Source organism: Pristiophorus japonicus, chromosome 9 (genome assembly GCF_044704955.1).
Source record: "Pristiophorus japonicus isolate sPriJap1 chromosome 9, sPriJap1.hap1, whole genome shotgun sequence".
Classification (NCBI taxonomy): domain Eukaryota; kingdom Metazoa; phylum Chordata; class Chondrichthyes; family Pristiophoridae; genus Pristiophorus; species Pristiophorus japonicus.
The window spans coordinates 119,035,181-119,051,316 of NC_091985.1; the positions used below are offsets into that span (position 1 = coordinate 119,035,181).

Here is a 16,136-nt window from a genome sequence, read left to right on the forward strand (position 1 = left end):
TTTTAACTGAAAGAAATGATTAAAGGTAGCAGCGAGGTAAAACTATTTAAAATATTGCTATCAGATTTTCCTGTCGCAAAAGAAAGATTAACAATTCAAAGAAGCAATCATAACATAAGAAATAGGAGCAGGAGTAGGCCATTTGGCCCCTCGCGCCTGCTCCGCCATTTAATAAGACCATGGCTGATCTGATCATGGACTCGGCTCCACTTCCCCGCCCGCTCCCATAATCCTTTATTACCTTATCTGTCTATCTCCGCCTTAAATATATTCAGTGACCCAGCCTCCACAGCTTTCTGGGGCAGAGAATTCCACAGATTTACAACCCTCAGAGGAAATTCCTCCTCATCTCAGTTTTAAATGGGCGGCCCCTTATTCTGAGACTGACTATGCCCCCTAGTTTTAGTTTCCCCTATCAGTGGAAACATCCTCTCTGCATCTACCTTATCGAGCCCACTCATTATCTTATATGTTTCGATAAGATCACACCTCATTCTTAACTCCAATGAGTATAGGCCCAACCTACTCAATCGGTTGTCTTAAGTTAACCCCCTTATCTCTGGAATCAACCTCGTGAACCTTCTCTGAACAGCCTCCAATGCAAGTATATCCTTCCTTAAATACGGTGACCAAAACTGTACGCAGTACTCTAGGTGTGGCCTCACCAATACCCTGTACAGTTGTAGCAGGACTTCTCTGCTTTTATTCCAAACATTCCATTTGCCTTCCTGATTACTTGCTGTACCTGCATACTAACTTTGTGTTTCATGCACAAGGACCCAGGTCCCTCTGTATTGCAACATTTTGCAATTTTTCTGCATTTAAATTATAATTTGATTTTCTATTTTTTCTGCCAAAGTAGATAACCTCACATTTTCCCACATTATACTCCATCTGCCAAATTTTTGCCCATTCACAGCCTGTCTATATCCCTTTGCAGATTTCTTGTGTCCTCACAATTTGCTCTCCCACCCATCTTTATCAGCAAACTTGGCTACATTATACTCTGTCCCTTCATCCAAGTCATTAATATCGATTGTAAATAGTTGAGGCCCCAACACCGAACCCTGCAGCACCCCACTACTTACAGTTTGCCAACCTGAAAATTGCCCATTTATCCCGACATTCTGTTTTCTGTTAGCATGGATAGAGGATTGGCTAACTAATATATTACCCCCAACCCCGTGAACTTTTATCCTGTGCAGTAACCTTTTATGTGACACCTTATCAATACCTTCTGGAAATCCAAATACATCACATCCACTGGGTTCCCCTTTATCCACCCTGCTCGATACATCCTCAAAGAAATCCAGCAAATTTGTCAAACATGATTTCCCTTTCATAAAACCATGTCTAATCACTCAGCCCTCATTTTTAAAATCAACCCATGGTAAACAAATATTTTATGCTGTCTTTGTTTTTATTTTTACTTTCCTGTTTCTCTTCTCTTGAATAATATTTCAATAGTGAATTCCCATGGGGATAGCATTTTGGAGAATTTACTGATTTTTGATCCATGCAAGGGAGTTAAATGTACAATGATTGACGCCATCATTAACATTGTTTAATCTCTGATTACAGAAGTAAAGCACTACTCGCACTAAAATATAACTACTGTGAGATAAAAATAAATTCAAATGTGATTCAAATTTTTTAATTGGTTGATTTAAAAAAAAATTAACAGCAATGATTTCAGACATGCTGATTAATTATTAACAAAGATAATTGGAATTAAAGAGTAGAATTATACTGTTGTTCAACAGCGAAACTAATTTAGCTTTTGCCATGGTGCAAAAACATAATTTATTCAGCGGTCTGACTGCTGGATGAATTTTTTACGGTGCTTATACATCTGTTGTGCCTTTGCACCATTTCCATTCTAGTGCTGAGGTGCCTGATGGATGGCCACACAATCTATACTGGTATTGAAAAAGCACAATCTTTCTCTTTCTCTTCACTTCCAGAAGTAGGACCAGTATTTATTGTTTTTCTATACTGCTTCAAATACCACATGACCTTGGAACCCATGCTTCAAATGAGGATCAAAAATGAGGTGCTTGGATTATTTTGTGCTTTATATTGGAAATAGTGCAATGGCTCCAGCCTGCAACTGCACTGATAAATTCCCTGCAAATGGTTATCCAAGATTCATTTCAGAATCCCATTTCCAGTGGATCAAATGTTTCTTCTTCATTTATTAACTTGCTGAAACATTATTATTGGTATTCAGCATGATTAAATACAGTTAGTTATCTTCATGTTGGGATGCATTAAATGCAATAATGATTGTGACAAATTGTTCTTCGAGCTGTTACTGTTGTAAATTTTGGAATTGTAGTGATTATGTTACAGGACTAGTAATTCAGAGACCTGCACTAATCAGGTCACACCATGGCAGTTTGAGAATTTGAGTTCAGTTTTTTTAAAAAGCTGGCATTGGCAAAAGTGACCATGAAGCTGTCAGCTTGTGGTAATAACCAAACTGGTGCTCTAATGTCTTTTAGGGAAGGAAACCTGTCTTTAACTAGCCTGAGCCTATATGTGACTCCAGTCCCACACCAGCATCATTGATGCTTACCTGTCCCCTGAAGTGACTAAGCAAGCCACTCAGTTGTACCAAAATCTCAGGGCAACTATGAATAGGGCAATAAATGCCAGCATTGCCAGCAACACCACATTCCATGAATGAATTTAAAAACAAAAATTAAAATGTTGACGGAAGGCTGAAATGAATAGCTGCTGAATGTTTGAGCACACATGATTGTGAACGATATGTCTATATGTAATTCTGTTCTAATGGGATTGATGACAGTATTACACTGCAGATGCAAGCTTGAAACTGGTGTGAATTAGCAGTGCTGAATGATTCCACTGATGCTGCATTGCTGAAAGCACGCACCAGAGTGCTGCTCAAGAGTATTCAAATGTCACCTTAATTTTTTAATGTTGACAGCCAGCAAGTCAGTCAGCTATTTGCTAACACTAAAATGTTCTAAAAGTTTACAGGAGGTCAAGTGGCCTGTCTGGGAACTCTACTAAAATGTACTTTGCTAGTGAAAAATTGAAGCAGTATATCACATCACTTGAATTTGATGTGTCTTCAGATCTACAAATTTATTTCCTAGTTATACTTAACGAGTCTTATCCAAATGGAAAGCAGAGCACGTTCTGCTGATCCATAAGGGATTAAATTAGAATCTAGAAACTACAGACTAGTAACCCACTGCCAATGGACTGCTATTCATGCTGCAGTTGTGTCGAACTCATAGAAATTGTGGCGAATTAGAAGCAACTGCAAGCTTCTGAAGGAAACATTTAAACTTTTTTCTATCTGAACTTGACTTCGTGTATTAGGTTGCTGTAATGATCTTGGATTTCGAATGCTGAAGCAAGTTTATCCATCTTCTACCAGTCTTGCCATAATCTGCAATTTTGGAGTTGATCTTGAAGTTCCGCTTCTGCCTTGCTAATTTTGGGCTTGAGCTTCCCTGGCCTTTTTTTGGGCTAATCCTACAGCACAGCTTCCACTAAACCACAGCTGAGAATTAATGCCCAATATTTACCTGCTTGAACAACCATGGTACTTTAGTCAGCTATAATTTGCTTGGTCTGAATTCCGGATCTCTTGACTGGTAAATGAGATGCCAATATGAGATAGTAACTTCTAGCTTGGTCATTTACCTCTGTCATATAGCCAAACCGTACCCACATTCCTTTCTAGATGTCAACAAAAGTTTATCTCTGTTGGGTGTTATAGCACTGTCCACTTGTGTTAGTATATAAGCAACACATTGCCATGTCAGTAAGCTAATCTTTGGCCTTTTGAGTGGTAACTTTAATTGCCAGTTGATTTAAAAATGCAATGCCCACTGCCATGAGGTGGGTCAGGGATCAATTACTGTGTGGCACTGGCCACTGTTTACAATCTTTTTATTGGACATACACCCCCTCCTACATTTAATAACGTGGGGTTGGTTGATAACCATTTTGAACATGGTGGTAATTTTGGGTCTTATATTAACTAGCACATGAAGAAATAAACTGGATTATAATTAGGTTATTTTTTCATGTATATTGCAGGAAAATTGTGCGTGGCAGGGGAATAGTTAGTGGATCATAAATCAGGAAAGAGGGAAACTTTTAAATTTCACAGATCCTAATATGGCCTCCTTTACATAACGCCAAATACTTGCAAGCGTATGGCACAAAAGAAACCGCATTCCACCAATGTAAAAGTTTAAACATGTCTCTATCCACCCCTACTTAGCACCCGGACATATCTGCAAGCACCCTGTCTTAGATCAACTTACTCACTGTATATTGAGGATAAAATCTGGGACGTTTTGGATCCATATGACTCCGTATAATACCAAATGATGCCTTCACTCGCTGAGGAACTGAAAGAATCTGTTGAAATATACATTGCATAATTTCTTCTTTAAAAGAAGCTACTTGTACAAGATCTTTGCTGGTTTGGAGTCTGTTAAATGATAGACGTGTCCTTGCCCTCAGTGCTTTCTTCCAATAACATTTCAAAGAATGAGAAGCGATCTCATTGAAACATAAGATTCTGAGGGGAATAGATGCTAAGAGGCTGTTTCCCTTGGCTGGAGAGGATAAGGGGTCAGCTTTTTAAGAGTGGGATGAGGAATTTCTTCACCCTGGGTTGTGAATCTTTGGAATTCTCTATCCCAGAGGGCTGTGGATGCTCAGTCAATGAGTTTATTCAAGACTGAGATCGCTAGCTTTTTGGACTTTAAAGGAATCGAGAGATTTGGGAACAGGCAGGAAAGTGGAGTTGAGTTTGAAGATCATCCATGATATTGAATGGCAGAGCAGGCTCAAGGGGCTGTATGGATGCAGAGAGGATGTTTCCACTGATGGGGAAGACTAGAACTAGGGGGCATAATCTTAGAATAAGGGGCTGTCTCTGAGGGTTGTAAATCTGTGGAATTCGCTGCCTCAGAGCTGTGGAAACTGGGTCATTGAATAAATTTAAGACAGAGATATACAGTTCCTTAACCGATAAGGGGTTACGGGGAGCGGGCAGGGAAGTGGACCCGAGCCCATGATCGGATCAGTCATGATCGTATTAAATGGCGGAGCAGGCTCGAGGGGCCGTATGGCCTACTGCTCCTATTATATTATGGCCTACTGCTATTCCTAATTGTTATGTTCTTGTGTTCTTATTTTAACTTTTTAAAAAGCATTTCTGCAACTTTGCTAATGAACATCTTGGGTACGTTTCGAGTTTAGGGTTTAGTCTAAATGTTTTTTTTTGTCAGTTTCACATTTGTTTGCCTGTGTTTGCCCTTTGATGATTTAATGAAGCTGAAACCGTAACTCATAAGAACATAAGGAATAGGAGTAGCCATATGGCCCCTCGAGCATGCTGTGCCATTCAATGCACTGAGATTTAGTGAAATTATTTGTACACATGAGAGCTACAGACTTTTAGATATTCAAGAATATAATTAGACAGCATTCTGTGGATTAGTACATTTGCCAAATTGTGCTTGTAAAGTCCCAGAAAAAATAGGTTTTGCAGTATTTTGGCGACATGATTTGAAATATTGTGAACCTCAGCAGTTTTGTAGGTTTAAAACACTAAGTTGTGTTTTTAATTTTCTACACATGGCACAAAATGTCTGCAATGACTTCATTTGACTGTCACATTTGCAAATGCCGGATTATTTCCAGTTGCTGCTATTAGCATTCAGTTATTGAATTCTGTGGATCTGAATATTTTGCTGCTTTTAAATTTTGTTTTTTGGTCATTCTATATCCTTTCCTAGCCAATAGGATGGGCTGAGATTTGGCATGTTTCATGTGAGTAATTGTGGTTTGTAGCATTGCTGTTTCCAACTGTTAGACTTTTCTTCATATTAGTCTGACAGTACAATCCTGGTTTCTCCATAACTCTAATTTTCCTTGACAAACCTATAAAAGTTACCACCTTACATTCTTTCTGATTCACTATTCTAAGCTTAGTTGACCCATTTTCTAATGAGCGATTCTATTTTGTTTTCACTGACTGCAGTCGTTTTAACTTTCTGTAGTTTTCTTTAGTCACTTCAGAAATCTAGAGGTAAAATTTATCCAGAGTATGCATTTGTCCATGTTAGTCCCAGCAGTGAGAATATGGAAAATGTGAAAAATTCATCAAGCCCTCCAATTTTAAAACATTTAGTAAATTCCTGTTATGTCTGATATTATAAAATGGCTGCACCAAAACTTTAAATTTTATTATGACAACTATTTAACATAAACAGGAGTGTTTATACCTTTATAGGGGCGAGAGAGAGGAAAAAGAACAACTTTGATTTTGTAAGAGATTCCTTGTAAGACAATCTTAACTTTCATTGTCCAAAATTGTGGCACTTTTACCGAGAATCTGTTTTATGTAATGCACAGCGAAATGTCGTCATTTAAAATGCTCAATAAAGACTTGGCTAGTGCTATAGGAAACATCAGCTAGATTATGTTACCACCTATACAATATGGATTGAAATATGGACTCAATTCCCTGGTTTTATATAAATATTTCAGATGTTTACAGAAATCTGAGCTTTGGGCTTCCAGCTATATTTGTAACCATGTAGTTGAGCTCTGTGTGGCTGTTAGAGGAGTGGGCTGATTTTGTTCCTTCGTATCTCTTTAGGTGTTGACCCAGAATTGTATGAATTGACTACTTCTAAACTGGAAGGCTCTAGTACAGTCAGTCGAATGACTGATGCATTTGCTCGCCTCATGTCCACAGCAGAGAAGACAAGCACATCCACCAGGTAAGAAATCCAATCCTTTGAAATCCTATATAGCAGGTAGTTTGTCATCTATCTGTTGGATATCTAATTAAAAATTAAAAATGCTTTCACATTAATGTTTAACATACAAATCTATGTGACTTTACTTAACTTAATAGAATCTTAAGTGAATTGCTACTTTAAAATGTGTCTTTTATTTTCTCATGTCTGAAGATCATCTTGTATGTGAATAGTTGAAATGAGGATTGGTCTGAAAATGTAATTTTATTTCAACGTGGATTCCATGTTGATGCATTATAAGGCCATCTTAGCAGCCAGATATTGGGTGAAAGTTGATCCCACTGAAATCTAATTGAGACAAATGAATTTCCAGTATTTGCAGCTGCACTGAAGATGGTGTCTGTTTTATTGCCTTCTGTTTTTTCTATCCACAGCTCTGTTTCCAACTTCCTTTTCCTTTCTAAGATACTGGAACAGCATTGTTGGCACCCAACTCTCACCTCTTGCCACTTCCAGTTTGAAACCCTTCAATCAGGTTTCTGTTACTTCTCCACCCTCTCTTCCCCCCCGCCCCCCCCCCCCCACCAAACACCACGATCAAAAATCACCAATAATGTTCTGTGCGACCGTGACCATAGTGCGCTATTCTTTCTCCTTACCCTTGAGTTCTCTCTGATCTTTAACACAATCCACCACACCATCTTCTTCCATCATGTCCCCTCCGAGTTCCCTTCCATGGTCCTTCCCTCACAGTGCCATGGAAACACCAACGACATCCAGTGCTGCCTCACTGCCACCTTTCTTGCCCCCTCAGCTATCTCTGATTTGTCATGCTGCTTGTCCAGCATCTAGTCCTGGATGTGCAGCAATTTCCTCCAACCAAATATTGGAAAGACTGCAGCCATTGCCGTCTTATCCGTGCCACAAACTCCCTTTCCTAGCCACCAAACCATCCCTGTTTGAGGCTGAACCAGACTATTCACAACTGTGGCCTCCTGTTTGGCTGAGCTGAACTTCTGACCCCATATCCTCTCCATTACTAAGACTGCCTACTTTCACCTCCATAATATCACTTGAATCCGGCCCTGCATCAGCTGATCTGCTGCTGAAACCCTCAATCATTCCCTTGTTACCGCTAGACTCAACTATTCCAATGCTTTCCTGGCCAGCTCCCACTTTAAACCCTCGGTAAACTTGAGCTCATCCAAAACTCTGCTGCCTGTATCCTGCTCACACCAAGTCCCATTTACCCATCACCTCTATGCATAATGACCAAATTGGCTCCCGATCCGGTAATGCCTCAATTTTAAAATTCTCACCCTTGTTTTCAGATCGTTCCACAGTCTCGCCCCACCCTATCTGTATAATCTCCTCCACCACAGTCTCGCCCCACTCTATCTGTATAACCTCCTCCAGCCCTGCAACCGTCGCATCTCTGCACTCCTCCAATTCTGGCCACTTGTGCATCCCCGATTTTAAATGCTCCACCATTGGCGGCTGTGCTGCCTAGGCCCTGAGCTCTGGAATTCCCTCAGTAAACCTCTCTGCTTCTCTACCTCGCTCTCCTCCTATAAGACACTCCTTAAAACCTACCCCTCTGATGAAGCTTTTGGTCATCTGATCTAATATCTCCTTATGTGGCTCGCTGCCAAATTTTGATAATCGCTCCTGTAAAGTGCCTTGAGATGTTTTACTACATCAAAGGCACTAGATAAATAAGAGTTGTTTTTTGGTGATGCCTTTATCCTATTTTATTTTAGAACCATGGTAACTTCAGTAAAAGTTGAGGAATATGTGATTCTTGTAGGATTTATTAAATAATCAGATTAAATGTGTAATGTTGCCCTTTTATGGTAATCCTTGCATTGACACTACAGATTTAAAGTAGAAAATAGTAATTATTTTTTTCTTCTAGGAAACCAAAAAAGGAGGAAGTTCTTAGTAAGGAAGCTGCCAAGGTGATAGCGAGCCTTCCAGACCTGTCGTTCATGCATGCCAAGGTGCTGATGTTTCCAGTCACATTAACACCTTTGTTAAGCGCTCATGAAAAGGCCGACTGAGCAGTGGATCATAGTTTTATTTTATGAACATTTTAAAATAAAAACTTATTTTGGCTTTCTCAAAATAAAATAAAACTAATCAGTCATTCAGATGATTTGTTGGTTGGCAGTTCTGGAGAGTTCTAGTACAGCTAATACGATAGTGTTGTATATTTATTTATACTAAAGTCCTTAAAGTATGTTTATATTAGAAAAATCTGTAAATATCAGGTGGAAGGTTTTTTTTGCAGATTATATTTCTTTCTCTCGCTGCGCTGGGTTGTATAAATTTCTGTTTCGTCAGCTAATCTGGCAGTGACTTTCATAAAACATTGGAAATCTGGGATAACTATATTCAGATTCTCACTCGCAGCGAAATACTGGTGAATCATTTCACGTTATGTTTGTTACTAGTTCATTTGTTCTAATACACACGAACACTTTTTGGGGTATTTCAAAGCCCACTTGCTGAAACGTCATCAGTTGTAAGCATTTCTGGTACTGCTGTTTGCCATGTTTCATGTAGCCGGTAGTCTATCGGACATAGTATCGGCTCAAAATAGACCAGAAGCAGATACCAATAAAGCTATCACTCAGATGAAAACATCTTGTTTATTTAGAAAACCACTATCTAATAACAGTACAGTCATCAGCTGAGCACGTTTGTGAATAAGATACTGTATCTCGCAAGCCTGAGCTAATTTGGGGAATGAGGGACCAATATCTAGATGTCTTACACAGATCCTTAAGGTGAACCTGATCTTTCACTGATGATTTCTGCTTTATTTTGCCACTAATACCTATATGTTTATTGAGGATTTTGCACAGTGTAAAGATAAGGTGGACATAATCATAGTTTGCAGTGATTTGGGCTGTATGTACAGTAATAACTATGGATTGTAAATGTTGGTGAAATTCCTATGGAAAAACTCTGATAAAAGAAGAACCTGAATAGGTTGATGTGCATGCCCAGGTTCTTTTATAACTGTAGTATGTAAATTTACTTTTAGAATACACAGAAATAAAGAGCAATGATTTGAAAATATCTTGTTCTGTGCTTTTTGTTGGTGCCAAAAGAGACATTTTGGGTGGGATTACAGTTTTATCATGAACTATATCCAGAATGAACAATTTGGGTGAAAAAACAAGAGTACCTTTTTACCTAATTCTCCGTTGTTCCAAACTGATCAGAAGCTCAAGACTTGTATTTAAAATCCTACATGTTTCTTGAGGCATTGATGACTAAGGAAGGATTGTGAAATAAGGCATTGATCTGTTTGAAAATCATTTATTATTTAGATGTAAATGCTGAGCGATTGAATTTTAGCTATAAAACCAGCACAACTAATTACTGTATTACATGCTAACTTATTTTAATTTGAATACTTCATTATCCAGACTAGCTCCATGTGTCTTTTGATTTGATGGTAAAGCCCATCTGCAACTGAATCATGCTTTTGTTACCTCTAGACTCGACTATTCCAACGCTCTCCTGGCCGGCCTCCCACCTTCCACCCTTCACAGACTTAAGCTCATCCAAATCTCTGCTGCAGAGATATTCTATCTTGCACCAAGTCTCATTTACCCATCACCCAACAATCTGACAGTTTATGTAATTAGACACAAGTTAGACATCATTACAGACATTCCTCTCAAAATCCAGTTACTGTGTGTGGTCAGAAGTTCCATAATCTCGCCCACAATATCAGAGAAGTCATATAATATACAGAAATACCCAAATGTGTTACATATTCTGGTATATCTGTATAATATCCATATGATTTAGTACAAGTCAATAGGATTGCAATGCCACCAAAACAATTTCAAGCACCCACTCCTATGTCACACACAGGTAGTTGCCTGTCATCCCTGGCTTTATCAAGCAATTGGTTTCTTAAATATTGCTGAATTAATTGATTGTAATACTGCTGTATATCCTCTCTCTCTGTCTCTCTTTTTCTTTCTTGACTTTTTTTTTTATAACTCAATGCTCTGGTGCCAGGGATCTCCCTCGTGGCTCTTCTTTATAACTTGGATGCTTCCCTGGTGTCTTGGTGACCATAACCGGAGGTGGTTCGTGAGGTGTAGCCTGACCACACTAAAGTTTAAGCGTGACAGCATGACATCCTCTGAATACATAAAATGGAAGTTGGACTGATTGTTGATACAAAGAAGGATTTTGCTCTCCATCTAACTGCTAAATCTGACTTGATGACGAAGTCCAACACCGCCTTCAGTGTGCCATTGCAGCCTTCGGCCGCCTGAGGAAAAGTGTTCAAAGACCAGGATCTCAAACCTGGCACCAAGCTCGTGGTCTACAGAACAGTAGTGATACCCACCCTTCTATATGCTTCAGAGACATGGACTACGTACGGTAGGCACCTCAAAGCACTGGAGAAGTACCACCAATGCTGCTCAGCAAAATCCTGCAAATTCATTGGCAGGATAGGCACAGCAACATCAGCGTCGAGGCATTGACCATGCTCGACCAGTTCTGGTGGGCGGGACACATTGTCCGCTTGCCCAATGCTAGACTCCCGAAACAAGTGCTCCGTGCTATGTCACGGCAGGCGAGTCGCAGGAGGGCAGAGAAAACACTTCTCAAAGTCTCCTTGAAAAAATGCAACATCCCCACCGACTCTTGGGAATCCTTGGCCCAAGACCGTTCAAAGTGAAGGAAGAGCATCTGAGAAGGCATCGAATACTAGAGTCTCTTCGCCAGGAACACGTGGAAACCAAGCACAAAAAGCGTAATGAGCGTTCGACAAATCAAGCATCCCATCCACCCATCTCTCCAACCACCATCTGCCCCACCTGTGACAGAGTCTATAGATCCCGCATTGGTCTCATCAGTCACCTTAGTGTGGAAGCAAGTCATCCTCGATTCCGGGGCACTGCCTAAGAAGAAACCTGACTGGAGAGTGTTATAAGTGTGCCATTGCCAGTACTGACATCCCTCACAGTAGTACATTAGCAAGGCATGTCACTGCCAACATTAAATTTCCAAGTTTTAGACGAGCTCTTTAATGTGTGGACAGATTAGAACGGGTTATCCAAACCAATGGCAGTGGGTCCCGTGCAGCCCATGAGCCCTGACTACTCTGTTCTATTTGCACTTATTTCTTACTCTGTGTTGTTTGTCCTGTTTGAATTTCATGGCCTTGGAGGCTTGCAAACGATTGTTCTTAATGCTGTTACCTCATCAGTAAATAAATCTGGAATCATGTCAAGATCTGGCAGTAGCTTGAAATATTTGCAGTTTAATTGAAACATTCATTGACACTTCATGTGCCCCATGAGGCCTCCAAGGAGCTCACAAAGGTAGAAACCATAGACACTCGTAGACTAGATGCAAGTGTAAGACACTGCAAGTGTCTTTTAGAAGTTAGAGGCAGTCGATCCATCCTCTGGTTCAATATGTTGATTCAAATGTCCGTGGATGAGCTGCAATTTCCTCCAGCTGATCAGTTGAAGGATTGATGCCATCTTTGGCCAATTTTGGAAACCCACCCACCCCCCCCCCCCTCCCCCCCAGCCTCTCCGCCACAACCCCCCTCCCCGGCGCCTCCGCTGCTCCCCCCCCCCTCACCGCGACCACAACGCGCCCCCCCCCCCCCACACTCCGTCCCCCTTCTCCTCCGCCCCCCCCCCTCCACTCCATCTCCCTTCACCTGTCCCCTGCTTTCCCCTTCCCCTGTCTGTCCACCCCCTTCCTCAGCCACTATTTCAGGCATAACCAGATTGTTTGTCACCTTGGCTTTCTATTCAACCCAGAGTCTCTAACTCCATCACAACGACCGACTTCTCCTACCTCCATAACATTACCTACACCACCTCTAGTCAGCCCATCTGGTACTGAAACCCTCATTCATATTTTTCACCTCCGGGCTGGACTATTCTAATGCTTGCCAGGCCTCCCATCTACTTTCCATAAACTTCAGCTCATTCAAAACTATGGCTGCTCATGTCCTAACCTGCACCAAGTTCATTCGCCCACCTTTTTTACAAAGACAGACAGACTTGCATTTATATAGCGTGTTTCACAACCTCAGCACATCCCAAAGTGCTTTACAGTCATTTAAGTACTTTTGAAGTGTAGTTGCTGTTGTAATGTAGGAAATATGGCTGGCAATTTGCGCATAGCAAGCTCCTACAAATAACCAAGAGATGATGACCAGAAAACCTGTTTTAGCAGTGTTGGTTGAGGGACAAATATTGGCCGGGACAGCAGGGAGAACGCCCTTGCTTTTCTTCGAAATAGTGGACATGGGATCTTTTACGTCCGACTGAGCAGATGGGGCCTCGGTTTAACGTCTCATCTCCGACAATCCAGCCCTCTTTCAACACTGCACTGAGTGTTGGCCTGGAGTTTGTGTCAAGTCTCTGAATTGGGACTTGAACCCACAGCCTTCTGACACAGGTGAGAGTGCTGTCCACCAAGCCATGGCCGACACCTATCACTTTGACCAAGTTTTTGGTTACTCCTCCTCATATCTCCTCCTTTGATTTGTCATCTTTTTTACCTTGTGCCTCTGAAATGTCTGCGGATATTTTTCTACATTAAAGGTGCTAATTAAATTGCAGGTTTTTCAGCATTTTTCATTTTTCAAATGCAGTGATCCTTCTGTGGCTATTTTTCAAGATGTAGAATGTGGAAGATGGATAGCATCAATAAAGGGAAATCGTATCAGTATGCAGTGGATTTTGAATATTAATCTGTCCCACAGAGTAAAAACAAAACTCAAATAAATTGGTAAATGAAGATTTTGGAAGGAATACTCTAGACTATTTGCTGATGATACAAAGATGGATGGCAAAGCAAATTGTGAGGACACAAAAAATCTGCAAAGGGATATAGACAGGCTAAGTGAGTGGGCAAAAATTTTGCAGATGGAGTATAATGTGGGAAAATGTGAGGTTATCCACTTTAGCAGAAAAAAATTGAAAAGCAAATTTAAATGGAGAAAAATTGCAAAGTGCTGCAGGACAGAGGGACCTGGGGGTCCTTGTGCATGAAACACAAAGTTAGTTTGCAGGTACAGCAAGTGATCAGGAAGGCAAATGGAATGTTGGTCCTCATTGCAAAGGGGATAGAGTGTAAAAGCAGAGAAGTCCTGCTATAACTGTACAGGGTGTTGGTGAGGCCACACCTGGAGTACTGCGTACAGTTTTGGTCTCCGTATCTAAGGAAAGATATACTTGCATTGGAGGCTGTTCAGAGAAGGTTTGAGAGCGTTGACTTATGAAGATAGGTTGGGCCTATACTCATTGGAGTTCAGAAGAATGAAACATTTTGAAACATTTAAGATAATGAGGGGGCTCGATAAAGTGGATGCAGAGAGAATATTTCCACTCGGGGAAAACTAAAACGAGGGGGCATAGTCTCCGAATAAGGGGCCGCCCACTTAAAACTGAGATGAGGAAGAATTTCTTCTGAGGGTTGTAAATCTATGGAATTCTCTGCCCCAGAGAGCTGTGGAGGCTGGGTCGTTGAATATATTTAAGGCTGAGATAGACAGATTTTTGAGCGATAAGGGAGTAAAGGGTTATGAGGAGCGGGCAGGGAAGTGGAGCTGAGTCCATGATCAGATCAGCCATGATCTTATGAAATGGCAGAGCAGGCTCGAGGGGCCAAATGGCCTACTCCTGCTCCTATTTCTTATGTTCTTGTGTTCTATTCTATTTAAATAATTTACACTTTCAGTCAGTCTAGAAATATAGGAGTGTAGAACTGGAAAAATCCAGTTCTAGTGGGTTCCGATTCCATTCTGATATTGCCTCAGTTTTGTTGGTATAGTTTAGGACATAACCAGAAACACATCATGGAGTTATTAACTGCTAACCAATCACCTTTGTTTTAATAAGCCTTACTTCAGCAGTGAATGTTTGCCTCGTAACAGACGGTTAGATATATCTTTACAGAATTGTTCCTTCTATCCATCTATAGTAAGACCAACAACCAGACAGGTTCTGGAGGCTGTACCTGAACACCTGTTGATTTTACTCTACGATGAAATGGAAGGAAAAAAAATGATTGTCTCTGCCCCACATCCCAGACTATCAAGAAAGGGCATTGTGTCTCTTATCTGCAGAAGTTCAAATGCTTGGGGTTGGTCAGATAGGTAGTAAAGGGGCAGATAAACATGACCAAGCACAGGCATAATGTTCCGAATAAAAAATCATCGAGAAAGCTACATTGTACCAATTGATAGACAAATCATAATCATATTTTAATCTAAATAACTGGAAAAAATACCTACTTATTTTTATTTTTTAATGTTTTTGATGTGGGCATGGGGTGGTATTTATTGCCCTGCGGGCTTCGAGCGTGGGAGTGGAGTCACGTGGGCCAGCTGATCGCCTACCTGAGGGACATTAATGAATCTATTGCTTTTCTTTTTACACAACAAAAGAGAATTTCATGTTGCTGCCAGCTCACACATTCGCAGATTTATTGAGTTCAATTTCACAGTTTGCAATGTTGGAATTTAAATTCACAACCTCGGGGGTCCGAGTCAAGCATCAAAAACATTAAGCTGCTGTGCACCCTTTTGATAACAGTAACTTCTGTTTTCAGCTTGTGATTCCAAGTGTTCTGTTCTTCATCATCCAATTCCCTGTGTATCATCCATGCGATGCAGTGTTGAGAAACCTGATTCTGCAACGCTGCCCGCATTCACTTCTGAATGCAGTGTCTATTCGCCTGGAAAGTAGGTATGATACCAAACACCCGAGACCAAGGTATTCCATTGCTCTATTAAATCATTCATTGTGTCTCTATTGAAAGATGTTGAAATGCCCTGTCTCTAAAGAATACTGTTGTCATATTTTAAAATCCTTTTTACAATCTTTGCAAATGAATTTGCAAAACAAACCATAAGAGATGGTGATTTTCATTGAAACCTTTTGAATTAAAAAAAAACCTTGTGTTTATAAAGCATTTTTCATATGCGCAGGGCATTCCAAAGTGCTTTACAGCCAATAAAGTACTTTTAAAGTGTAGTCACTGTTATAATGTAGGAAACGTGGCAGCTAATTTGTGCACAGCAAGCTCCCACAAACAGCAGTGAGATTAATGACTGGTTAATCTTTTTTTGGTGGAGCAATAAATGTTGGCCAGGACACCAGGAGGATTTCTGCATTCTTTGAACAATGTTACGGGATCTTTGCATCCATCTGGTCAAGAACCTCAATTTAATATTTCATCTGCAAGACAGCACCTCTGATAATGCAGCCCTGCCTTAAAGCTACACTGAAGTGTTGGCCTAGATTAGATTGTCCCATGCTACAATGGGGTCATGAATCTGAAACCACCTGATTCAGAGGCAAGAGT

General features: G+C 40.5%; 1 protein-coding gene across 3 annotated transcripts in view; it reads left to right on the forward strand.

Annotated features, from left to right (window-relative positions):
- Nucleotides 1-9,846, forward strand: part of LOC139273194 (aftiphilin-like) — a 74,143-nt gene extending 64,297 nt beyond the window's left edge. For 2 of the 3 annotated variants that reach the window (XM_070889769.1, XM_070889770.1), the window contains exons 8-9: nucleotides 6,662-6,785; nucleotides 8,680-9,846. In XM_070889769.1, the coding sequence (XP_070745870.1) occupies nucleotides 6,662-6,785; nucleotides 8,680-8,824 (269 nt within the window). In that variant the 3' untranslated portion in view covers nucleotides 8,825-9,846. Of the gene's footprint in view, nucleotides 1-6,661; nucleotides 6,786-8,679 lie in introns of those variants that run through there. The other variant, XM_070889774.1, reaches the window with a different exon arrangement.
- The last annotated feature ends 6,290 nt before the right edge of the window (nucleotides 9,847-16,136 follow it).